The 25,810-nt window shown below is 48.0% G+C and overlaps 6 protein-coding genes across 6 annotated transcripts; 4 read left to right on the top strand and 2 right to left on the bottom strand.

Moving 5' to 3' along the window:
- Positions 1–58: 58 nt before the first annotated feature.
- F5891DRAFT_1180726 (uncharacterized protein) lies at positions 59–879 on the top strand (the record flags this gene model as incomplete). Its single annotated transcript, XM_041365973.1, has 3 exons — positions 59–395; positions 449–459; positions 511–879. The coding sequence occupies 3 exons, from the start codon at positions 59–61 to the stop codon at positions 877–879; spliced, it is 717 nt and encodes a 238-aa protein (XP_041233274.1).
- A 638-nt stretch (positions 880–1,517) lies between these two features.
- On the bottom strand, positions 1,518–4,154 carry F5891DRAFT_996621 (uncharacterized protein). The gene is made up of 8 exons (XM_041378388.1): positions 3,958–4,154; positions 3,741–3,902; positions 3,630–3,689; positions 3,123–3,572; positions 2,513–3,074; positions 2,095–2,461; positions 2,008–2,046; positions 1,518–1,950 (listed from the first exon to the last, which is right to left on the bottom strand). The coding sequence occupies exons 1-8, from the start codon at positions 4,067–4,069 to the stop codon at positions 1,771–1,773; spliced, it is 1,932 nt and encodes a 643-aa protein (XP_041233273.1). The 5' UTR covers positions 4,070–4,154; the 3' UTR covers positions 1,518–1,770.
- A 1,296-nt stretch (positions 4,155–5,450) lies between these two features.
- Positions 5,451–6,561, top strand: F5891DRAFT_996614 (uncharacterized protein; the record flags this gene model as incomplete). Its single annotated transcript, XM_041378387.1, has 2 exons — positions 5,451–6,318; positions 6,365–6,561. The coding sequence occupies exons 1-2, from the start codon at positions 5,650–5,652 to the stop codon at positions 6,557–6,559; spliced, it is 864 nt and encodes a 287-aa protein (XP_041233272.1). The 5' UTR covers positions 5,451–5,649.
- Positions 6,507–8,590, top strand: F5891DRAFT_210246 (uncharacterized protein). Its single transcript, XM_041370914.1, has one exon. It carries the CDS (start codon positions 6,580–6,582, stop codon positions 8,440–8,442), a length of 1,863 nt encoding a protein of 620 aa, XP_041233271.1. The 5' UTR covers positions 6,507–6,579; the 3' UTR covers positions 8,443–8,590.
- On the bottom strand, positions 8,436–10,327 carry F5891DRAFT_996605 (uncharacterized protein). The gene is made up of 7 exons (XM_041378386.1): positions 10,085–10,327; positions 9,923–10,026; positions 9,816–9,860; positions 9,258–9,767; positions 8,975–9,202; positions 8,878–8,923; positions 8,436–8,815 (listed from the first exon to the last, which is right to left on the bottom strand). The coding sequence occupies exons 1-7, from the start codon at positions 10,140–10,142 to the stop codon at positions 8,739–8,741; spliced, it is 1,068 nt and encodes a 355-aa protein (XP_041233270.1). The 5' UTR covers positions 10,143–10,327; the 3' UTR covers positions 8,436–8,738.
- Positions 10,328–16,391: 6,064 nt separating this feature from the next.
- On the top strand, positions 16,392–20,391 carry F5891DRAFT_974358 (uncharacterized protein; the record flags this gene model as incomplete). Its single annotated transcript, XM_041376450.1, has 13 exons — positions 16,392–16,608; positions 16,677–16,769; positions 16,856–16,937; positions 17,142–17,144; positions 17,253–17,292; positions 17,962–18,165; positions 18,265–18,508; positions 18,572–18,637; positions 18,752–18,789; positions 19,006–19,126; positions 19,204–19,380; positions 20,153–20,206; positions 20,267–20,391. The coding sequence occupies 13 exons, from the start codon at positions 16,392–16,394 to the stop codon at positions 20,389–20,391; spliced, it is 1,464 nt and encodes a 487-aa protein (XP_041233269.1).
- Between the last annotated feature and the right edge of the window lie 5,419 nt (positions 20,392–25,810).

The following is a 25,810-nucleotide window of genomic DNA, read 5'->3' as shown; positions in this document are numbered from 1 at the left end:
ATGTCTCATTCATCTCACCTTTTGCCATCTTTTCGGTTAAATGTACCACGAACTCATCATGGCCACTGTGTCAAATGTCAATATGAGCCTTCCTCATCTTCAGACGCTTCATTGCGATCAATTCAGCCAAGTAGCGATCACTTTCGTCGCATGGCACCCATCACTGACCGAACTGGACATCAGTATCCCGAGTGGCCTTCCATACAATCTTCCACAATTTCCGCATCCTACTCTCCCCAGGCTACCACCCTTTGCCCAGATCAAAAGCTTTGGTATAAATTCCGTTCGTCTGACTACCATCAGTGCATTTATTAAGGCGATCCAATCATCTCCTTCTCACTTGCGTATTGCGACAAGCCAGGCGTCGTCACCTGAAGATTTAGAGGGATTTTTCAGTATCTTGTCAAATCAATGGAAACATGATTTTCTTCAAATTCTTCAACTGAAGTCCTCTCCCGGGTGCACCTATTGATATAAACACCATCAAAGCCTCTACTTCACTTCTCAAAGTTGCGAGAACTTCACCTCTTGACGGGAAACCCCATCCGGGTGTTCTCTACTATGGGCGATTCTTGGCCTGACCTCGAAGTCATCAACCTCAATGACGGATATGCGGAGGCGGACCCACCCACGACCACTCTGCGTGGCCTCATCTTACTGGTAAATAAGTGCTCTCTTTTGAGGAGGGCTCACCTAGCGATCAACATGAATGTGTTGGAGGAAATAGAGGAGCGTCCCGTACCCATACTTGGTGCAAAGTATCTCGTGCTTGCGAACACCGTTGTTAAAAATCCGAGAGCTGTCGCTTTCGTATTTTCTCTAGTGTTCCCGAAGGTGAAGAAAGTGGATGGCGTAGATTCAGACATTTGGACAAGGTGATTCAATGAGCACTCGAGATGTCCAGATCGGTCTCATAGAAGTCGTTGGAGTCCTTGGACTGATTTTGTCGATACGTGCAAGTTAGTTTTTATCACCTGGGATATCGGTTGAATGGGTTATTAGCGTAGAATTATGTTGTTGGTGTTGTTACGTCCGAGAAATGTCTAGATCTACAATTGAATCAGTAGCCGATTGCAAGTCCAGCATATGAAACGCAGTGCAAATAAAATGTGCTAAGAAAAAAGAGCAATAAATATTGAGACCCGTAGGTCTACCACTCCGGGAAAGCGTGTCATCCTTGTGCAGGGGCCATGCTAATCTTCTCTGTATCGTTCCAATTTTTCGTATGTCACCCCGAAGGGGACAATCCTTAGTAAGAGGCGAAAGTCGATGTCAACAAAAAATTGCATTTGTGATGGAGGCCGGGTTCGCAAGTTACCTAAAATGGCATGCACTGGAAAGACATTTCATCAATCTCTCGTTCCTTTGCATACAAAACCGATATCGATTCGATCACTCGACTTGCGACGACTGTGTATGTTTCTACCTGACAGGTAAGGTTGGGGAACCTAATTGTCAATCATTCGGGTGTGCACATCTGTGACACCACATTCCTTGCATGTTCATGCGAGTTCCACTCAATCGATTGCTAGATATGATTGCGTCATTGGCAGATAAGAGGGCGACAAAGTATGACCATGCGTTATATGTAAGTATGTGTAGGTATTAAAAATGATGAAGAGCGTCGCGGACGAACGAACCAAAGAAAAAAAGCATCACGATCAGATCAACCACAAAGCACCCCAATAAGGAACCAAGAATGAGAAAATATCAGTAGTGAAGGATGGAATAATGTACATGAGAAGTCATTGTCAGTTTGTGGTAGGGACATTATATGACACCACTTCTATGTTGCACAGGGAAGGCAGAGGACATTGGTGAAACCTGATTTTGGTTCGCACCTTCAGTGTCGAGGGAGACGGAAGGTCCACTGCTAAGTGCGGGGGCGGAGCTCGTACTTGGCGTTGGTGGCACCGTGCCAGGGGTAGGCACTTTGCCAATGAACCATGACTGGTAAGGACAAGGATGGTTAGTGGAGCTCTACAGGTACGAAAAACGTAAACGCACAGGTACCCATCCTCGATCACCACCATCTTCTTTGACAGCCTGCATAACAGGTGAGCTGGATATCACAAACGGTAAACTATAACTTACATATGACCAGTGATTGTATTTCTTGAACACCCTTAGCGCATCATCTTTCACTAGATCCAACTCCTCTTCCCCTTTCTTCTTGTAGTCCATAAGAGCTATTCCTGGGAAACTCGTCGATATGATGCTCAAGGGGAGGATGGGCGTCTTAGAATCAGCTGCTAATGGCAATTCGGAGGATCCTGCTGCCTTCGAAAGTGCGGTAGCCTCTGCAATAGCAGATGCAACCGGGACATTGGTCTCAAGCAGGCAACCTGCAGGTACCCAGCCCTGCTTTGAGGTGTCGGTGTCGACCACACCCGAACCTGTCGGGTCCCGTTGCACCACCCACCACCCTCGTGCGCGCGATAAAATGACGAATGTATCACCACTAGATGAGACTTGAGTATAGCTAACGCTAGTCAGTAGTAAAAACACTTACACAACCACGTCAAACTCATCTTCCTGCTCAGCCATATACGGGTATATTGCAACCGCGTATGATACTCCAGACATTGGTGGAGGCATCTCCCTCCTTGCTGTGTCTGCATCAGCGGTGCTCGTGCTCCTTGTTTTTGGAACCTCTATGGTGCTCGTATGGCCAACGAGTGTCGTCGAAGTTGAACATGTGTCTCGGTTATTCACAACTTCCTGTTCTTGCTTCTCCAGTACTGGCGACATAACCTCTGGCCATCCAGCTTGTGGTGTTGTGCCTGTTAACAGGGGTGCAGGAGGTGTGATGTCGTTAACTTCCAACCTCGGTGGCCGTGTGGCTGCTCTGCCCTGTCCTGATGATGAAGACTTATTGTTCGATTGGCCAGATGATGACTCCGATGCAACGGACGCCTTGCGCAACGCGTGTTTTTGCTGTGCAACAGCGATAGGAGAACGGATGTCTTTGATGTGCTTGAGCATGAAAACAGGGTTTTTCTTCGCGTCTTTGAGCTTTTGGAAGAGTAGAAGAGGCTTTTCATCGTAACTGAGACACCGCTCGATGCGGTTTCCTGCAGACCAAATAAGACATTTCTGATCGTAGAAACTGTCCTGCTTACCAGGGGAGCCGTAACATATGAACATGGCATAATTCTGCCAATGATCGTTGTTGATCTTGTACTTCTTGAGGGCAGCGGGAAGCACTTTCCACGTCGGGTCCTCTAGACTGACCTTGAAACTCTTGAGATTGTCGGTGCTGTCTTGCCGGCTTGGTCTCGATGATGACGAAGGTGACGGCTGTACAGGTGATTCTACAGGTGCTGGTGGATGCTTGTGGGATGAATTTTGTTGGATCCCGCGACTATGAGAAATATCAGGTTCCACTTGTTGGGGTGAAGGATGGGGAGATTCAGCGTCGGGTTTGGTTGGTGACTTGGTAGGGTTGACATACTGAGCCCACTTGAAAGAGGGCTGTCGCTTCAGTGGAGTATGGCTGATCTCTTCGACAAGCAGTTGAAACCTTTCGTTCAGACGTTTGTTGTCTTCCTCAAGTGAATGAACTTTTTGTGCTGGTGCATGGAATAATCTTAGTACAGTGCTATGATGTGGAAAGGCTGATGACAGACCTTGTTCCCTGACGAGGTCGTGTAGTTTCTCCACCGTTACATTGCGTTCCTGCACTTCGGCTAGAGATAAAAGTCAATTTTTGAAGTAGTAGCCATCACAGAAGTGCGCACAAGGAGGAATGTAGTGGTCGGCTTCGACAGGCACATGGTGGGCGAGCTTAGCCTGATAGACGGCTTTAAGGATGGCCAATCTCTGACCCACTGTGCTTATCCCGATTGCCTTGAGATCCTCCGCATCTAGCATGCAAAGGACATCACCAGATATATTGTGCTCTAATATATGGGATGTATTCAACATTTGAACATTCGGAGATGACATGAGCAGCACCTTTGATCTGAGCTTCATACTGCGCAAAACCAAGACTTGAAAGCCATCGGTGGACATGGTCTTCATCCCAATCCAATATGTTACGTTCACCGTTTGGAATATCCATGGCCATGGCGAAGACAGCCGCGACTGAATGCTAAGGGGGATCAGACAAGGGCAACTTGAGAGAAGACCTGACACCGCCAGTCAATTCTTATTTACCAGGTGCAAAATGGATCAAGCACTTCCACACAATTCCACATGCCATTTTTGGTACGAATCACATGACTTTATTACTATTATAGAAGGTGCATATTGCCACTGTCTCTATTTAAAAGATTCATTGGCAGCGACCTTATACATTAGAAAGTGAGGACCTGCACTCTAACATGCTCTCCTTCAATACGTGCTTAGCCATTACAGTCAGGCTGAAACCGTCCAAATTTTTTGTGGATTCAGGGACAACCCCACCGGCTGAGTATATCGTCACGGTGGGGTTGATTGAATTTAAACGCAGGCTGTCTTCGATATTCTTAGCGACTGGCATGGAAAAGCAAAGCCCAAGCCAGAATATCCAGCAAAGAATCGCGAGACAGACCACGTCCTTAGGTTCCCGCTGCAGACACACATGTCCTAGGATAAAGATCTGTTAGCTGGGATAAGAGGGATGCTAGGGTGGCGGGGACGGTAGCGGTTTTGAACCTGCGGAAGTTCTTGTCGACCGCGCCAACTTTTTCCTTCTGTTTAGAACTGATATCACTAACCCTATATACCCAGTGGGAGTAAAAGTTCCGAGGCACGACTTATTAGTACAACCGCACCCTATGGCCGGCTAGCTACATACGGTAACTGTGACCCACCGAGAGGGTGGTTTACGGCTGGATGAGGGCTAGTGGGTGAAGGGGAAGCTTCATATCACAGATCTGGGCCTTTAGCTCAAACTGGATCCTAATCCCACTTGCCAAGGTACTGCGGCGGCCGTTTCCGGTTCGCGTCCTCCACGCAGAGACGATGGATAGTGCACAGCGAATGCTAAAATAGAGTTCTTGCTTCAATAAATTCTGCGGGGTTTGGTTGCGGTTCTCACCGTATACGATCGGCCGAGCACAGATAGCTCTCATGAAGCTCCGTATGAAAACATATGGAAGCCAGTTGATTACACCAATCCCGACCTGATGGGAATCCACTGCAGCGCATACGGTGCATCATCATGATAAGGGACCGCCACGTGTGATGGGCGACGTTCTAGACCCAAGGTCAACAAGCGGGACGTTGCACGATGATTGATGTAGAGTTGATCGGGCTCCCATGAATCCACGAACACACTCGAGTACTTGACGCAACGACACCGCCGATGGTACCGAAGTCCTTGTTCAGATCGATCCCAGCTTGACCTTCAAAAGGATAGATCGCCATCATAAACATGCGGCTGAGGTCGAACAACCCGATACTGAGCGCTGAGCAACCAGCCAATTTGCACGATCTCGACCTGTCATGACAGTGATGGTACAAGAACGAATATTAATATTCCCACGCGACCCCCCACAACTTGGGTCATGCAACTTTCACTTGAAGTGTTTGAGTTTGACATTCTTTTAGGGTAAGGGTATGTATAGCTGCATCCTGGACAAACTAGAGTCTGCCCAATATCGCGAGTGAACGGCTGAAACATTCTTCTTCAGTGGCAGCCTGAACAGGTTCAACTTACTTGCTATGAACAACCCTTGGGCCACAACCTGGGAGCAGCCAGACAATCAGCCAAACAATCGCAAGACACCCATCCCGACACCGTCCTGGAACTATACCATTGGAAATAAAACTCAGGATCAAGAGGAAGATATAGGACTTCCATCATGGTCCGCAAGCAACGATGCACAATGGCCAGAATCATCTCACACCAGCGACGCTCTCTGGACCTCTTCCATCGATGACAGTGGCGTGTGGGGCTCTTCGACGTACGCAAAGATAAACCTTTCTCGTCGGAGAATAACAGAAGCAGTTGTTGATTCAGAGACTCAAGATGAAGTCGTATGTCCCGTACCCGCAGCCAGCGAAGAAGACAACGTTGCAGGACCTGCTCCCCCAGATTCCGTAGAGCCTCACCTAGTGCCACCAACAATCGATCTTACTCCCCAAGTTCCAGACAGCCCTAATGTAGATGGTGATTTTGAAGCCAGCCCGTCTGTCAAAGGGGAAGATGAGGAAACTGAGGATGACAGTGAGGTATGGGCAGACCCAGTAAACCTCTCAATAGACGATGGTGATGAGTGGGGTGCCGCTTGGGTGGATACATCTGCATCGGAGGTATCTGTCGGTGCTGGAGAGCCACTAGATGAATGGGAATCGGCGCGACAAGAGAAAGAGAAGTTAAATCGTGCAGTGGTATGAATGGTATTTATGTGCGTGAATCTAACTTACTAGTGTTTAGCCTCCAGAAATGATGGCAGCTCTCGTTCAGAAGTGCCAGGAAGTCTCTGGTGAGCTCTGGCCAGGGACGGCCTTCGACTCGGATACTAGCAACTGGAGGACTGGTGTTGATGGACTTGAGAACATGTATGTACATAACCCGGTATTTCCCTACGGTGCAATTTACATACCTTTTACTTCAGTGCGGTTTTATTAAACGACTTAATCCCTGAGAACATGGTTTTGTCCCCTCCAACGCAGTTCTCACAGACAGCCACTGCAAAAGAGTTAAATAACGCGCTCAAGCTCACGAGGCATATGCCTTTGACACGTAAGAGCCCAATGGCCCTCCTCCTTAGTTCCAAAGGATCAACGGACTGGGAGAAATCAGTCAAAGCTAGGAAAGATATTCCTGTGGACGATGCTCCAGCGGGGTGGCGAATCCTAGAAAAAGACGAACGCGCTACTATTACTGATCCAAGTCATCCAAAGAAGCCTGGCGCAGGATTGCTTTCATTCTGGAACCGCAAGGCATCATCATCAATACTTTCTGCAGACGCAAAGGTCGAAAATGCGCGACCACCGTCTATACCTGCGCGTTCTAGCATCGATAACACAAAGCCCCAGGTGCCAGATAAACGTGATGTTTCTCCCGTTCGCACTCCAACTATTTTAGTACCTTCATCCCCAGTGGCCAGCTCATCCGCAGCTCCTGATGTCATGATTCCAACGGTCACACCTGCACCATCGGCCGTTTCGCGCTTTCTGAACCGTTTCTCACGTGCCAGAGGTACTGGATCTGAGCGCAAGTCTATTGCTCTGTCAACAGACGACCTTGATTTCCTTTCCGATATTGTGCCAAGTGCACATGACCCCGATGACGACACGGATGATGCCCCGCTGAAAGCGCTGTCGAGTTTGATAAATTCAAATCCAACACCATTGCCTACAAAGCTTCCACCCCCACTCGCACCACCACCAAAACCTCCATCTGTGAATGCCAGCCGACCCCCTTCCGTCGGTCTGAGTGGCTTGGGCATTACGCTGGAGCCTGCGCGTAGTTCTCCGCATCATGCTTCTGCTCGTGCTCTATCGCTGCCGCCACCATTGTCGCCAGTGACGTCAGAGATGTCGTTCTCGCGTCCGCATAGCCCGGCGGTACCTCCAAAACCATCTTCATCAATTAATACAACTTTTTCTGCTTACACCAACCCAATAATACCAGCTGCAACATCCTCGCCACCTCAACCATCTTCGAGAACGCACTCACCTCTTCAGCTTCCTCCGCCACCCAAGGCGCCTTCTGCACTTTCGATACCACCACTCCTGCCACCCCCTATCTCACCGCCGCAGACACCACGGCCCAGCGTGCATCCCATACCGGGAGCTACTCTCACATCATTCCCAAACACCGGCTGGGCAGCAGCCGCATTTCAGGATGATGACGATGACGATGACTCATTCTCCGCTTTCTCAAACCTCCCACGCGCAGTTCCCTTCCCAGCACCGCGCGAGTCCATAGACTCATCTCTCAATTCACCATCCTCTGCACAAGCACTGAACTCCAGCAAATCATCAAATTCGATGTCTTTCGACGACTTTGACGACTTTGTGACTTCATCGCAGATCCGTACGCCCTCCCCGCCGCCCGTCCCAGCCAAGCCCTCAAAGATGATTGGAGGAGCGGTAGCGGCAATGCCAAGCTCGCGGCCTGGCACGTCTATACACATACGCACGCAGAGTCTTCTCGAACATGCTGCCACACAGCGCGGGCAGTGGCCATCCCCACTGAATGCGCATTCCAGCCACCCCGTACTGCCACCACCATCTGCTTCTCCGTCATTTGGTCGGGATATGGATCTGTTGAGCGATGGTGGCGCAGTGCTGTCGGCGCCGAAGTTTGGGACACCGCCACCGAAGGTGCAGTCTACAATGGTACCTCAGTTGTCGCCGTCCCCGCCGCTTGCGCCGTTGCCCCAGCCGCTATTGTCATTTGCATCGTTGTCACCGTCATCGTCGCGAGCCGAGAGGCCGCCTGCGAAGCCGGTTCAGACGGGTGGGCTGACTGCACAAGATTTGTCTTTCTTTGAAGGGTTGTGAGCAGTGAGATTGAAGTATTGGTTTATCACGGCGCAGATATGTAATGATTAATGAAATTTGGAAAATTTTGTTGAGATAGTTAGTTCCTCCATTGTCAGCAGGCCTATTACATCAGTAAGACACGGCCGAGTTCTCCATAGGGAGGTAAGAAAATGGAACACAACATACAGTGGATGAAGGTACAAAATGAAAACATACAAATAACAAATATATCGCAGGAGTAAACAGAACCATAAGCAATCAGAATGAGTGGTCAGGTATGGAATAAAAGATAATTCCATCATCTTGATCGTAACTCACTTCCAGGAGTTCCACGCAGACCCACCCCGCGCATCGTCAACGCTATCGCGGCTCTTGTTCTTCTGACGATGTCCTGTGGAAGAAAAACACGACCGCGAGTCAGCGTTGGTGGACGCACGCAAACCGGATACGCACCAGGCGAATTCGGATCCGCATACTGCGATGCGTAAGGCGCCTGTGGCTGCATTGAGTGAGTATCATATGTGAGGTTAGGATCTTGGGGTTGCCTTACGTAGTTCCGGGACCTGGAATGAGCGTTCCGTAATGAGCGCGTAGATCCTGCAGCTGGCGGTGGGACATGAGCTTCATATGGTGGAGGGCCTTGACTTGGCGGCGGTGCAGCGATGGCACGATTGTTATGATGAGATGGGAGAGGGGGAGAGTTCGAGGGTTGCTCGGTTCCATTGATCAGGCGGCGCTCAGTACCATCCGGGAATGAGTAGGTGACATGCTCGTTGCCCTAATGAATAACGAATGATTGTTAAGATAGAGAAAAATAAATAAACATCACTGACATGTGAATCTCTACGAACAGCTTTGGTGTGAGTAACGCCGTTCACAGTAGAGGTTGTGTAGCTCTCAGAAACCCATCTAGAGCCATTCGAGCCACCAGCGTGTGCCCCACGGGAAGAAGAGCTGTATACATTTACGTTTCCCCCGGTGAGGAATCCAAATGGTGAACTCGTGATGGGAGACATGGACATTGGAGACATGAACCCTCGACCAAAACCATCATCCCAATGGCTGAATGGATTACCGAATGGATCCCTTGAAAATGCTTGGTGGAGATCTCCAAACATCCGATTGAAGAGTATGAAAGGGTCTGTGAAGTCCTGAAAGTGAGGATGACGTGAAGATGGGAAGAATGGGTCTGCTTGATGATTGCGACCGAAAAATGGATGTTGGGAAAAGGGGTCTTGAAAAAATGGATCTTGGAAGGGTTGTCTAGTAGGACGTTGCCAGTTGCCCTGAGTGTAACTCTCCTGGGCAGTCGGAGGAGGCCATACTCCGTACTGGTCATAGGTCTGAAAGATAATTAAAACAGAATATAAAACAGAACAATTGACACGAACCTTGCGGTTTTCTGGGTCGCTGAGGACTTCATAAGCGTTGTTAACCTAAAATATATGATGAGTTCAATCTGCTTCGAAGAAATGAGCGCCTTGCCTGCGAAAGTTACCTTACGGAACATTTCCTCTGATGCAGATTTCTGCGCTGGAGTAGCGCCTTGAGGCAAGCGGTCAGGATGAGTTTCTAAGGCTTTCTTCCTATAAGCCTTGCGAACTGCAGTAGGGTCGTTAATTGCAAGATTCGGCCTATGATTGTGTGTTTGACTACATACTCTGGTCTGGAGTAGCATCTCTGCTCAAGCCAAGTGTTTCGTAGAGGTTGGTGGCCATACTTGAAGAGTGTCTGGAACGTCAAGAGCAGTACAAATACAATGGTCGTCTGGGTAGACTAGCACGAGAAGTGGAGAAGCTTGACGTTCAACGGCAGAAGGAGCTCAGAGTCTATGACATTCTATTGCCTCCGAAGTCTCCCGGGGCCTCGAGGCATGACAATATTTGCCTTTTCCGGATTTCTGCCAAAGGTAGCCTGCAAACTCACGCGTGAACTTGGATGTACATTTTGAGTCTCAATGATATCCTAGGTGCGGTGATTTTTGCTGGTTCTGTAAGAATATCTACTATGTCATTGAACTCTGACTCTGACTCGGATATCTACAAGATCAAGTTCCTGAAGCGAGCGCAGCTCATATGATAATATTCAACAGTATGACCTTGCATGACGTTCATTTGGGAGCCCTCCGAGTCTACTCCAAGTACTTAGGTCCAGTTTGGACAATGACTCCGGGTTCAAAATTTCTGGCTCAAACCGCACGTGATGACCTGACTGCGTTAATAAGCATCTATTATCTAATAAAACAAAAGATACTCTAGTATCATCACAATGTCTGATAAATCAAGCGGCGGCTCTTCGCATTCCTTACGTTCCCGGGGTACTATAGATGTGACATCAGCTGCTGCATCTTGCGGAACGACCAGGAAGGCTCCTGCGGTGTGGACGAAGGCAGAAGAAACCACCTTTCTTGAGTTCCTTCTGCAGGCCCTTCCTGCATCAGGCGATGGGGGCTTCAAGGCGCCCACCTTCAATCAAGCATATGCGCACCTCAAGATAAAACACCCGCATCAAAGGGGCGCAGAAAAGGTTGGCACAGTTTGCAAAAATAAGTGGACATCGGTATGTTTCCAGTGAACTTTCAGCCGCCAGCAAATCAATGACATATATTTTTATAGTTAAAGAAAGCATACCAAAGTGTTGTTGAAATGAAGTGTACTTCTGGTTTTACTTGGAGTGATGATCATGGAGCGGGTATCACGGACAAAAAGGACGACATATGGGCACGCTTTATAAAGGTACGTCATCGCAAATAGACTGCATGCATACCCCTCTACTGATATTGTTTTCAGTCGCATCCTCACGCGAGGCCCTTCATGATGAAGGGCTTCGACCACTTCGATATCATGCAGCAGTTGATGCCAAGCAAGTCGAAAGGCTCTCACGTCTTCCGACCTACCACCGCCACCAATGCCACCACACCATCCTCCATCCCCACAGCCACAGACAACACACTTCCAGGGCCGCCACCATCCTCAGTGGGCCTGCCACCATCCTCAGTGGACCCGCCACCATCCTCAGTGTACCCGCCACCATCCTCAGTGTACCCGCCACCATCCTCAGTGGACCCTCCATCTACCTTTCTCGCTCCTTCCACGGAAGGGTCTACCTCTGCCGGTGGCTCGGCATGGACAAGTATAAGCCGGGGAAAGCGAAAACGCAGCGCGCTTTTGCCTGCGTCAGCTGCAGGCTCTCAGAAACGAGGCCAGCCACCATCTGCCACGCTATTGGCACAGCAGGAGGGCACCGAAACGATGAAAAGCCTCGTAGAAGTAGTACGTGAGATGCAGAAGACTCTTGTATTAGTGCCGGCGCTGCCGCCAGTGCAGCCACAGCCTCAGCCTTCCATGCATGTTGGAAGCGCCATTTCCCTCCTCAATAAATATACAGACCTCACGAGCAAAGAGCGCTTGGGCATTGCCAACTTTCTAGCTGAACACGAGAACCAGGCGATCATTTTCTACTCGTTGGATGAGGTGACGAGGCTTGAGTGGTTGGAAGAGAAGCGAGTCCTTTGCGGTGGTGCACCACGGCGATCAATTGACTCACAAGAATATATGATTGTATCGTAGCGGCGTACAGATCATTTCGTAGTACAAAATTCATGTATTACCTACAACTATGGCAATGGGAGTCCCCTTCGTGCATGTTCTGCGAGATAGTCAGTCCACATTGCTTGCGCGATTCCGTCCCTATGAGCATCTGCGCGTCTGCGCTCAGCAGCATCCGCCGGTCCCTCTGAATGTGCGCCAGATCCAACACCATCATCCTCTGCTAGATCGTGCCCGTACTCGAGGGCAAGATCAAATATATCACCGTTGTTTCTTCGCATGAAGTTGTGAATGGCGCAAAGTGCCGCTGGGATCCGGGACTGGATGTCCATGGAGTATTCAGGCGCGCATATTAAGATGCGCCATTGTCGTTTCATGACGCCGAATATCCGCTCGATGATGTTGCGAAGTGCAGCATGTCGCAAGTTGAACAACTCTTTCAGGTCTTTAGGCCTAGAAAAAAATTAATAGACAGACTGACAAAAGAAAAAAGGAACTCACGCGAGATTAGCTTGATGCCATTCCTTCAGGTGGTAGCGGACACCTCGATAAGGCACGAGAAGTGCGTCGCACGTACCAAAGCCAGCATCGGCTAGAAGATACTTGTCTTTGGGCACACGCAAATCATGAGAGCATGCGTCGTTCCAAAGGGAAGCATCGGCAACTGAGCCGTCCCACCCTGTGAGTGAGTAAATGAAAAAGAAGTCGAGGTCACAGATAAACAAGCAGTTCTGCGATAAAAAGCCTTTCCTGTTGCGCAGGACAACATGGTCTTCAAGCGGCGCAAAAACGCGGATGTGGGTGCCGTCAACAGCACCAATACAGTGGTCGAAGAATCGGAATCGAGGGTCAGCGTGAATTGCCACAGAAAGTGGGGTGTTTTGGTCCAGGAAGCGGACGTTCAAGGTGTAGAAGGGAGCCGATGAAAAGAACATGAGTAGGCGTTTAAAATATCTGCAGAAATCAGCACAACTTGAACAATAGTTATATCAAAAGTTAGGCACTTACCTTGTAATCGTATCGGGAGAGCGCTGGAACCTTTCTCCGACGTGGCGAGACGAAAGTCCAGTAACACACGTGTAGAGAAAAATGCCGAGTTGCTCTGACACGCTTACCCCATTCCGGGACTGGACAAAGCCGTGTCGGTTAAGAACCGCTAACAGCTCATCAAAAATTTGAAGGTCGACGCTGAAATTGTGTCTGATCCTGTCTGGATGACCACTGATCAGTTCATATACCCATGCTTGCCCAGTAAGTATGGATGTGTGGTAAGGAATTCTTTCAGCGCGGGATAAGAATAAAAGATGGTATAGATGTGTGACCTGGGCGACCACAATGGTGATGATAATGACCACGATTTTGTGTCGTCGATCGTGTTGCATTTGCGCTTCAATATCCATGGCAGTGATGGATATGACACGCATATATATGCCGATTATCTATCTATATACTTACACGCCATCTGGACCTATCACGTGCAATCATCACGTGCAGTTTGAATCAGAAATTTCGAACCCGGAGTCGTTGTCCAAACTGGACCTTACTCAGATCTCTAAGCTTAGTAAGTTACAGCCTGAACATCACCAAAATTACCGAATCCAGAGATCACATGATATATACAGTGTACGACCGATTACCGTCTGAGGCAGGTGACGCCGTCGGTGACACCTGTGACACGTGGCTAAGAAAGGAAGCGTCACCCATCCAGTACACATTCACCCCCAGGGAAAACTGGACATGGCCAAATCGGTTGAGATCAAGCAGAATATTGTTTAGACATATAATTTATGCTATAATATTGTGTAATCTTCAATGACACGATCGTCTATGCATCGTATCGTAAAAACATTACATCATTATCGATTTGATGCGCACACTGCGGCCATTGCATTGTTGATCACACTAAAGTTTGTCGAGCGCTCGCACGACACTCGCACGTGCACCGCACGCTGTAGAGACTCATGCCTCTCATGGCGTGACATGGCAGTTTCCACCAAGGAGTGCATAGCACGAACTTGTAGTGTCACTCTGTGCGCTACCCGCAGCTATCCCTATACGAGGCACAACTTTCCCGCGCAACGCGCGCTATGCGCGCACCATTCCCGCGCTTCGCGATGTATATGCGCGCGCGCGCGTTCCCGCGCTTGCGCGCCCTATAGCGCCAGCCATCCAGAAGCATTCATCCACTGTCCACCAAACCCTCTAGTGCGTATATGTCCATTTCTTTTATTAGCATATCATTCCACCTCTATTTTTATAATGGACCCTTACTTATATATATCTTTACATACCTACTCGGTAGCGCTTCGGCTCTGCATGACCGCGCTTAGGCGCGCTATATAAGCGCCGACACACAACTTTTCAACTTACTTTTCACCTTAACTTACTTTTCCGACCAGTCACTTACTACTTAGCAGAGTATAGTAGAAATCTATTTGTCCACACTTTGCATCTCTCTTCTCCTACCTTGCATCATATTATCACTTAAGCTTAGTCTTTATCAATTTCCGTATACCCGCGCGCGCTTTCCTGCGCTTCGCGCTTATACGCGCGCACCTGCGCTTTCTCGTGCTTCACTGAGGCGCATACCTCTAGAACTTTGCTGTACTCGCTTCCCCTTTAGGGTCGAACGCACTTGTCTCCTCAAGTAACGCAGACTAGGCAACGCGCGACCTTTCAACATTTATAGATACTGTCAGGAGCATCATTTGTTCCTAGCAGTATTGTTGTTTCTACAACGCACTTCTGCTATGCAATTCATCAACTACTTCACATCATGCTGCATCACATACATCGCACAATGGCTAGTACATACTCTTTTGTTTGCGCAGAGTTTGTGACATCATTCACCCCAAAGTTATAATTCGTTGGGGCAACCCTCTTTTTCCCACTTCTCCTCATAACATCATCTTCCTGCCAAGTCACCATCCTCCTACTGTCGCCAACTTCCTCAGCGGATTGTGTGAATCTTCGATTCAAGTATGTTATCACCATATGTATCATAACAAAGGTCATATGCTCAGTAAGTGGAACTCCTCTTTATGTTGTCCAGTCTAATGACTCCGAGACTCAGGCTGTTCCAAGTTCAAACTTGAAGCTGGCGCCTGTACCAAAACCACTACCATCCTCGATACCATACCCTTTCATTCTACTGACACTTCTGTCCACAGTCTTATGATAGGGAGGCTGGAGAACTTGTAAGTACAGCCTTGCTACTCATATTATCAAGTCGCTGAGACTTCTTAGGAAAAGCAGGGCGCTGGACGAAGAACAGCAAAGTCATTGATGGTCCCATGTATTAACTTGCCCAGCCCAAGCAAATATCCCCGCTGTTGCCTGCTCGCTTGTCTAACTCCTCTCCTGTCTACATCATTCCTGTCATCGCCTGCTGGTCGCTTTCAAATTACCTGTGCTTGCCTGTCTCACTCCACATCACTCCTGTTCCATTTTGCTATTGCCTGCCGGTTTCCTCCTGATTGTCTCCCTCGCCTGTCCACATCGCTCCTGTTCTTTTGCTGCCGTAGAGGTTGCCTGCTTCACACTGTTGTGCTAGTTCTATCACTATCATCCTATATCGTGTTTTCTGGTCACAGGTCGAAGCATTTGTATCAGTAGATTATACCATATTTCACCCGAATACAACCTATTTTGTCGTACCAGTGGAACTTGATTGAAATATGCTGAAATATGATATCAATATTCTTAACATATCCTACAACATTCGAGAAGATTGCAACAGATGTGAAATATTCTATTTGTCTCCACAGCGAGTCTCCTATAGTGAAATATGGTGCTTCTAAATTCGTCATATTCCGCTTGATCTCAACCGTTTTGGCCATGTCCAGTTTTCCCTGGGGTTCACCTACCACTTTCAGACGTGCTCTCAGCTGCTGTTCAGTCGCTTGTTTTGGTAAGTCCGTTTCTCTCTCACCGTTGTCGTCGTCATCGTCATCATCCTTATCGTCCCTCAACAACAGCAGGACATGCCGGCACCAGTGAGCCCCGCCGAACGAGCCTTCCCTGTCACCTGCCATTCAACAAACAAAACGACGCAGGACTGCGATGGCCTGACGTCCTTCAAAAACCCATCTGTTCTTCGTGCTACCTCTGTTCTTAGTCACTCCGCTGGTACTCTATCCCCCGCCAATAATTCGTAATTTTTATCATACATACGTGACTCTAATCTCCATCTCCTGTGTGTCAGACTCAAGCCCACACTGTCAGATCCCCACCGTGCTCAATATCGCGCATCTGCATGTGGGACTTGGGACTTGGGAAGTACAAAAACGCGACTTGCTCAGCGTGCAAGTACCCACCTGTGCTCAACCTCCTGGTAAGTCTTCCTCCTCTTTTCCTGCAGCTGATGTTGATGTTCGATGTTGGCATTGTTCTCTTTGTTTCGTTTCAGGTACCTTAGCCATGAGTTCTGACGCGAGTCACGCGACTGCGAAGATATGTCAAGATCACCCATCCAACCTCTCCGATGAACACCCTCTGAAGCGCCCATGTGTTCAACTGCGAGTTGGCCCAGACCCACATCGCACTCCTGCCCTCTCTTCGAGTGAGCACCTTGCTTCCAGGGCAAGACAGGAGTGCTGCGGTATTGGCACCTCTTTCTCTGCATCCGCTGCACCAGGTGTGTGTCTCTCTTGCGATGCTCGCATGTTTGCTGGCAGTTGCTGACCCTTCACTGCTGAATGCTAGGACTACTACTATGTGCCGAGCCTGTCGCATCATGCCCCACTGCTGCTCCTGCTCACCTTCCCATCCCTGATGGACTTATCGCCATGGACCCTGGTGAGATCTGCGTCAAGGACCCGTTGTAGAAACAACAATACAGAGAGGAACAATGATGCTCCTAACTGTATCTAAAAATGTTGTAGGTCAAGTGTTGCCTAGTCTGCTATTCTTGAGACGACAAGTGCGTTCGACCCTAGGGGAAGCGAGTGCAGCAAAGATCTACAGGTACGCGCTGAAGCGAAGCACGAGAAAGCGCAGGTGCGCGCAAGGCGCGGGAACACGCGCGCATATTAGCGCGAGGCGCGGGAAAGCGCGCGCGTGTATGCGGAAATTGATAAAGACTAAGCTTAAGTGATAATATGATGCAAGGTAGGAGAAGAGAGATGCAAAGTGTAGACAAATAGATTTCTACTATACTCTGCTAAGTAGTAAGTGAGTAGTAAGTAGTCAGTTGCAGGAAAAGTAAGTTGTAAAAATGGAAAGTTGAAAAGTAAGTGGAAAAACTCCCCCTCGTAGTATGTACTGCTGGCGCTTATATAGCGCGCCTAAGCGCGGTCATGCGGAGCCAAAGCGCTACCGAGTAGGTATGTAAGATATATATGGGTGAGAGTCCATGATAAAAATAAAGATGGAACAATATGCAGATGAGAGAAATAGAAATATACGCACTAGAGAATATGGTGGACGGTGGATGCATGCATCTGGATGGCTGGCGCTATAGGGCGCTCAAGCATGGGAACGCGCGCGCGCATATACATCGCGAAGCGCGGTGTAGGGATTCATTTCTGGCTGGGCTTGTAGAGACTGTTTTTACCTTACCTTATGTTGGCACTTTTGTAGCTTACATAAGCAATCAATCTTTTCACCAGTTACCAGTATGAGTCTGAGTGCTCAGTAGTTTTCTATGATATTTCCTCTCCTCTGAGCCTTGAGTCTGGTCCAGAAACCCTTTAGGGTCGAATAGCAGCTAGGTTCTGCAAGACCCAACACATTGTTCAGACTCACCATCTGAATTGTTGTACCTTCAGCGGGAATGGTGCGCGCATGGCACACATTGCACGGGAAAGTTGCGCCTCATATAGGGATAGCTGCGGGTAGCGCACGGAGTGACACTACAAGTTCGTGCTATGTACTCCTTGGTGGGAACTGCCATATCATGCCATGAGAGGCATGATTCTCTACACCGTCACCAGCTCCCTGTGCAGCCACACTTTTCGAGCCTGCTGCTGCCATCTCCAATGGCATGCAGTGCTCCCTCGATGCACTGGATGCGACCTCCCACAAAATTCGTCTCCGCCTCATGGCGGAGGAGTGCGCCGACAAGGGTACAAACGATGCATACGCATGCCACATCCACAATTATGTTGCCTACTGGGACCAATACCAGGCCGAGATGGTTGCCAACAACCCAACATGGACCTCTGTGCCTGCGCTGCCAATCTCGACAGCTAAGGTGCTTATATTTCTCAACCATGAGCGAACCTGAGAGAAGGTGTGTTCCTGAGCCTGATGGCTCGTTAATATGCTGATGGCTCCTTTTTTTTCCATCCAGTGGAAACTGGGGTCAAGTGACACCATCCCTGGATCGAATGTCGGCAAGTCTGTCATCCAGCAGGCCATTAGTGCCCTTGAGGACTGGCGGATGAGCCACCACCACCTCTACCTTGGAGTGCCTGAGGCTCAAGTTCGGCTGCGTGATGACAACCGCATCCAGAAAATCGAGTCTGCTGCAAAACACAATGAGCTGAAGCGTGCAGAGAGCTCTCAGGTGCTCAAAGCCTCTGGGACCACATCAGGTCAGTGTTTCCTTTGCTTGTGTCTGTTTGATGACTGATTGAATGTCTCTGCTCTTTTCCTAGATGCATATACTACCGAAGAGCTCACAAAGTGCTCAGGATGGTGTCTGAGCAAATTCTCAGGCACTTGTCAGGTGTTTGTTGGTCTCTGTGACTGCACCATGCTGCTATTTGGTGCCTCGACAGCATTGTGAGGCAAGGGCACCAGAATGTTGCAGCTGTCTGATCTTTTTCTCTCCGAAGTTTGCATAGATGACATTCAGTTGGGGTACACTGTCCTGGTGAGCTTCATGCAGTCTCGTGGTCAGTATTAGAATACCAGGGCTGATGCTGCTGTATGGTGTATGTAGGTGCTTGTGGCACTGGCTGACAATGCGAAGAGCAATCAACATGGCTGTCTTGATGAGCATGGCACCTTGTGACACTCTCATATGGAACTCTGCCCTGTTGGAGCCCTTGCCATGTTGTTTTTTGCATGTTTTCACATAGTCTCGTAGCCTGTCCCTGCATTTGCTCCTGAGTTCTCAAAGGCAGGATATGGTGAATTTGGCCACCAGTCATGGTACAACTTGTATGTCTTCTGGGGTGAAAGACCTGACAAGCAGATGTCATACAACAGTGGGTGTTTTTTTTTTCCTGTCTACACTCTTCTAGGTATGAAAATCGGATCACTGAACCTCCCCCCCCCCCTTCAGATCACTATGACCATGTCAAGCTCATACACAGCAAGAACGATATCAGCCTGACGAAGGCCACACATGCCACTCGACACTTCACAGCAAAGACTGCATGTTCGCACAGGGCATCTGGCAATGATGTGAAAGCCATTGGTTGCTGGAGTGTCAATGATGCCTTTGCCAACTGCTATGACTGTTGTAGAAACAACAATACTGTGAGGAACAAATGATGCTCCTGACTGTATCTAAAAAAATGTTGTAAGGTCGTGCGTTGCCTAGTCTGCGTTACTTGAGGAGACAAGTGCGTTCAACCCTAAAGGGGAAGCGAGTGCAGCCAAGATCTAGAGGTATGCACTGAAGTGAGGCACGGGAACATGCGCGCGTATTGGCGCGAAGCATGGGAAAGTGCGCGCATGTATGCGGAAATGAGAGAGTGTAAGAATAAGTTTGCTTAAGTGATGATATGATGCAAGATAAGAGAAGAGAGATGCAAGATGTAAAGGAATAGATTTCTACTGTAACTTTCTAGGTAGTAAGTAGTAGGTAAAGTTGGGTAAAGTAAGGTAAAAGTAGTACATGAGTAGTATGTACTGCTGGCGCTTATATAGCGCACCTAAGCGCTGTAATGCGGAGCCGAAGCGCTACCGAGTAGGTATGTAGAGATATATATAAGTAAGGGTCCATGATAAAAATAAAGTGGAACAATATACAAATGAGAGAAACGGAAATATACGCACTAGAGAACTTGGAGGACAGTGGATGGATGCATCTGGATGGCTGGTGCTATAGGGCACTCGAGCATGGGAAAGCGCGCGCGCATATACATCGTGAAGCGTGGGAATGGTGCGCGTTGCGCGGGAAAGCTGCGCCTCATATAGGGATAGCTATGGGTAGCGCACAGAGTGATGCTACAAGTTCATGGAGTCTCTACACCGTGCCCTCCCACTCGAAGGGCTGCTCGGTGCAGCCATGTTCAATGCAAGGAAGCCTGAGCAATACATCCTAGCTCAGGACCATCTTGGTAAGCCAATGTCCACTGTCTGATAGCTTGTCCTCTCACCTATTATCTGATTTGAATCAGAGCCTCCATCAGAGCTCCTCTTGCAGATTTTTCCATGGATCGAGCAGGAGAATGCTGCCCTGCAGCAGTGGGAGGCAACACTTGGCCGTGCAGGATGTGATATTGCCCTGAAGGGCTTCCTGTGACTCCTCACATGGCTGTGCTGGGTCCTTATACAGGATGCTGCTGTCCTGTTTGTGAAAGACCCAACATGCCCAATATTCATGTTTGCACCCTTCCGAAGTGATGTGTTCCGTGAGTTTGCAGCAAACTCGACAGCTGTGCTTGCCAGGGTTGACCACGAGGCTCGGTTGGCACTGCAACATCTCCCAGAGCAGTATGCCTGAAGCATGCAAGGATTTGTCACATCGTCACGCCTTCCACAGGAAGAAGCCAATTGGATGAATGCAGAACAGCTTGTGCTGCTTCATGAACAGGTTTCACAGCTGGAGATGGTAACTGAGTCTTGTCAATCACAATGCCGTCATCATCATGGTGAGTACAGTCAGCAGTTTTTCATTGTACATGAAGCAAAAAACTGATGATCAAAAGGTGCTCCACCTGCCACTGCAGTAGTAGTACCCCCAGTGCCAGCACTCAGCCCTGCAGTTCCTCCCCTCAAATCAACCTCCATGGCAGCATCAAGTGCAGTGTAGAGACTCATGCCTCTCATGGCGTGATATGGCAGTTTCCACCAAGGAACGCATAGCACGAACTTGTAGCATCACTCTGTGCGCTACCCGCAGCTATCCCTATACAAGGTGCAGCTTTCCCGCGCACCATTCCCACGCTTCATGATGTATATGCACGCACGCGTTCCCACGCTTGAGCGCCCTATAGCACCAGCCATCCAGATGCATCCATCCACTGTCCTCCAAGTTCTCTAGTGCGTATATTTCCGTTTCTCTCATTGTATATTATTCCACCTTATTTTTATCATGGACCCTTACTTATATATATCTCTACATACCTACTCAGTAGCGCTTCGGCTCCGCATTACAGTGCTTAGGTGCGCTATATAAGTGCCAGCAGTACATACTACTCCTCACCTTTTTACCTTACCTCACTTTACTTGACTTTTATTTGACTTAACTTTGCACCCACTTACTACTTAGTAGAACATAGTAGAAATCCATTTTGTCTACACTTCACATCTCTCTTCACTTATCTTGCATCATATTACCACTCAAGTCTAATCTCTCTATTGTTTCCGCATACGTGTGCGCGCTAATATGCGCGTGTGTTCCTGTGCCTTGCGCGCACCTGCGCGCTTTCTTGCGCCTCGCTTCAGCACGTACCTCTAGATCTTCGCTGCACTTGCTTCCCCTTTAGGGTCGAACGCACTTGTCTCCTCAAGTAACGCAGACTAGGTAATGCACGACCTTACAAACATTTATAGATACAGTCAGGAGCATCATTTGTTCCTCACAGTATTGTTGTTTCTACAGTGGGCCTGCAGACTGGTCTGTTTTCACCCTTCGTGCCCCCCCCCCCCCCCCCCCCCACCAACTTCTGTGGCTACCAGTGCTGCTACTACCATTACTACTGCAGACCTCGATGCTCGTCAGCAGCAGTGGACCTCACTGGTGGACTGATTCAGTGTTGAGCAGCTGCTGAAGCACAGCTGGGAGTGGGTATCAGGGGATTATCTTCCCCTGTACACCTTCCAGCCTGTCAACCACATCACAGAAGTTTGGGATGAGCATGCAGCTGGGTTGAATGGATTCCTTGCAGTCCATGACCTCGATGGTGCTGGCAGGCACACTGGAGATGGAACATCAACATTCTGCGAATGGAGAACTGCCGATGAAAAAAGATCACAGCCCTGGTTGAGACACTTGCACAAAAGCCCAACTGGAATATCAATCTGGCACTCTGTTTCCTGTGCAAGAGGTATGAGACTCACCCTGACCTCAAAAAGCCTCGTGTGTTCTGTGAGTACTTGCAAAAGGGGGGTGGGAGTGGCAACAAGGAAGTGCTCACAGCGGCCGCAAATTACCCTTGATTCATACATTCTCGGTGTTTGCTGATGGTCTCTTCCCTATCTTACGATACGAGTCTTGTTCTTCTGTACAGTGCAGAATCTATTTGATTTCAGCAAAAAACACACTATACAAACAAACTATGTACTACAGAGCACAGGACGAGAGGATGCTGGCAACTCCAAGCTCATTTGAGAACACTAGCCAATGCTGGAAACTTTGAGTTCGAGAACATGACCAGGAGCACAAGATGAGAACACTGACCAACACTGGAAACTTTGAGTTCGAGAATACGACAGAGCACAAGACGAGCACGCTGGCAACTTCAAGTTCGAGAATGGTGGCCAATGCTGGAAACTCTGAGTTCAAGAACACAACCAGAGCAGAAGACAGGAACACTGACCAATGCTGGAAACTGAGTTCGAGAACACTACAGGGCACAAGACTAGTGCACCAGCAACTCTGAGTTCAAGAACACAGGGAGGAGAGTCATTTGTGGTCGTCTTCCAAAACGGAGGGAGGACAGTCTGAGCAACTCTTGAGTTTCGAGGGAAGGGGAGAAGAAGCACAAGAAGTTAGAATGGAATTAGACACTGGGGATACCGAGGACTCATACCTTCACTGGTCCTATGGTGCACGTCACTTAGTCACCACTACTTTTGTGCAACATTTTTAGCACCTCAAAATTTCACCCAATTTTTTATCCCTCTGGCAAAAATGCTTGTTTTTGCCTAAAGAACAAAACCTCCAGATGAATTTTGATAATACTCAAATTTGAGGGAGTTTTTTTTCCTTCCAAGGTCAATTTGGCGCATCCCTACAAAATGTGGCTATACATGATCAAAGACCCTTGCTACTGTTCCAGGAACTCGTCTGTGTGATTTATAGCATGTAGAGCTGAATTGTTTGACCTGTAACTGAGCATCTCAGGTGATAAGTCCTGACCTGTACACCTCCATCCACTGAAAAATTCGATGCAACTGAAGTTTTTTTGGCTTGTCTGGCCATTATGGATGGTCCCTGTAACGAGGAATAGCTGATATATTATTTACATTCATGATCACTAGGTACTCCATGCAATGCATAGCTGTAACTTGACTGCAGCTACACTAATATCAAAGCTGCTCCTCCCACTCCAGCCTAATTTGGACTAGGGGTTAGGGTTGCGATTTTTTGGCCTCAATTTGGCACCTGCACAAAAGTAGTGGCAACTAAGTGACATGCACCATAGGGGAGTCGTTTGTGGTCGTCTGTGAAATGGACATCAGCAAAACCCTCCTGGGCTAAATTTTGTGTAATCTTGAAAGTTCATATAATTACTTGTGTTTAGAAACAAAGTTGATAACAATGGAGCAGCAATATGAAATTGTTTCACAACAGAAGAGAATTAGTAAGGATTATCTGAATATTGAAAAAGTATGTCTATCAATGTATGAGTTGACCCAAAACGTGTTACAGTCCTCAAGAACAGTCTCACTCATCCATTCTCGCGGAGCTGAGTCTCCAAACTTCGGTATAAGGTGGATACTGCACATGATATCACCCACTGGCACAATACTAACCACTCTGTCACTACCTCACATCAGTCTTGACAGTTTATAAAGTCCATTGTTTCGGTCTGGAGCAGATGGGAAGGGAGTGAACCATTCGATATATGTGAGGTGAGGAGAATGTTGACAGTGGGTGGAAAGAGCAATTGTAAAGACTTTGGGGGCAAGGAGAATATAACTTGAACTTGACCCACACTGAAACCTAATGAGTCAGTGAGCAGTGAGTCCTTGAGTAACAATCAGATGGCCGGCACCAAATCATGCACCTTTGAGATCATTTGTAACCAAGTCTTTGCCAAGGCTTACGACGTTGAAATTTTATTGAAGTTCGTCATTTGCACATATTTGTTTCGTTCATGTGACTGTTTGGTTGATATTGAAATTGAACCATTTACGTGTATTTGTTTGACTCACATGACTTGAGTTTGAAAACCTTTGAACTTTTGAACTTCCGATGTCGATCCCTCATTATGATTCCTCAATGTTGTCAGCCTCAACCATCAAGCTAATAGGTATGTCTTAGATATATAAAAAAGTTATGTTTAACAGTTCATAGTCGTCCTTTCGTGCTTGTTATTGCCCACTGTTCGCAGACCGAGTGTGTCGATTCTGCTTCGAGGTCGAGCCATGCTGATCAAAGTTGTCAGGGCCTGTCATTCGTGCTCACCGTTCGCAATTCATGAGTCTGTCTATCCTTGTTCGAGCAACAGCCACGCTAATCCAAGGCATTGCCCCCCGTTTGCAGGATGTAAGTCTGTTGATCCTCATTCAAGCAACAGGCATGCTGATCCAAGTCGTTGCCCGCCATTCACAGGATGTAAGTTCATTGATCCTACATGGACCTTCTCCTTTGAGCAAACCTCCAACATCTCCTCCACCTACTCTTACAGCAGAATGACACTACTGGAGTATATGATGCCCAGTAACTGTGTGTGGGGATATTCATGGTCAATTTGTGCATCCCTGTTTATTCTTGTAACCTGCTCTGTCAAAACAGTGACTTTGCTTGTGGCACTCAGGTTATGGAATCACGACTGCATTACAATTCTACAGGGAAACTGTGAGTCTCAGCAAATCACACAGGTGTACAGCTTATATGATGAGCGCTTGCAGAAATATCAAAACACTAATGGGTGGCGGTTCTTCACCGATTTGCCTTTGAACTGCTGGACCTCGATGGGATGAAGGAGGACTCAGATTAGTAGCGGCTATACTCCTTTCGTTTTGTGTACCTATTTGATTTGTCGAGAGTGCTGATTGATACAAGTGTCCATGTCGGTCATTACTAGTTACTAGCTGTGTTGCTACTTTACATACCATTTTCTAATAAAAAGACTAATTCATTCGTGTAATGTTGTCTGATGGTGTTTAGATTTGTGAGTGATGCTCTTCTAAGTTTGAATGGATGGTCTCTCAAATGCAGGACAAATTTGTCAAATAACTAATGATTGTAACTTCTGTCAAAATTATTTGGGGTAACATAATCCATGTGATCCTTCTAATCAGACATTTTTTGAGAAATTAGTGAATAATTTTTGATAATCATGTATATTTAGCCCAGGAGGGTTTTGCTGATGGAGGGAGGACGGTCTGAACAACTGGTTGAGTTTTGAGGGAGGGAAGGGAAGAAGAAGCACAAGTTAGAATGGAATTAGCCACTGAGAGTACTGAGGACTCGTACCTTCACTGGTCCTACTGCCCTTCTTAATGAATGTAAGTAGTAGCATGAATCTACCTCTACCGGCTAGAAGGACAAAGTCGAATTGAGAACATGGACAAGGGAAGGAAGGAGTACTAGAAGAAACATGAACTTGAGAAGTAGCTGTAGCCTGTCATGGTATCGGTCGGCGTGTATTCGGCAGGCAATGGCAGGCCTGGTTATCCTCCCTTGTCTATGTACTCCACCAAGACGGTGGTGTCACCCAAGCGTGTACCGGCGGGTGGCTTCGTGACACATGTTTGCCTTTTCGAGCGGAGTCACCCGTCACCTCGGTGGTGCACCAAAACCCTCATACATTGAATTTTCTGATGCC

The sequence above is a fragment of the Suillus fuscotomentosus genome (genome assembly GCF_016647785.1).
Source record: "Suillus fuscotomentosus strain FC203 chromosome Unknown F5891scaffold_2, whole genome shotgun sequence".
NCBI classification, from domain to species: domain Eukaryota; kingdom Fungi; phylum Basidiomycota; class Agaricomycetes; order Boletales; family Suillaceae; genus Suillus; species Suillus fuscotomentosus.
The sequence above is the reverse complement of the archived record's forward strand: the minus strand, read 5'-3'. Positions and strand labels throughout refer to the sequence as shown.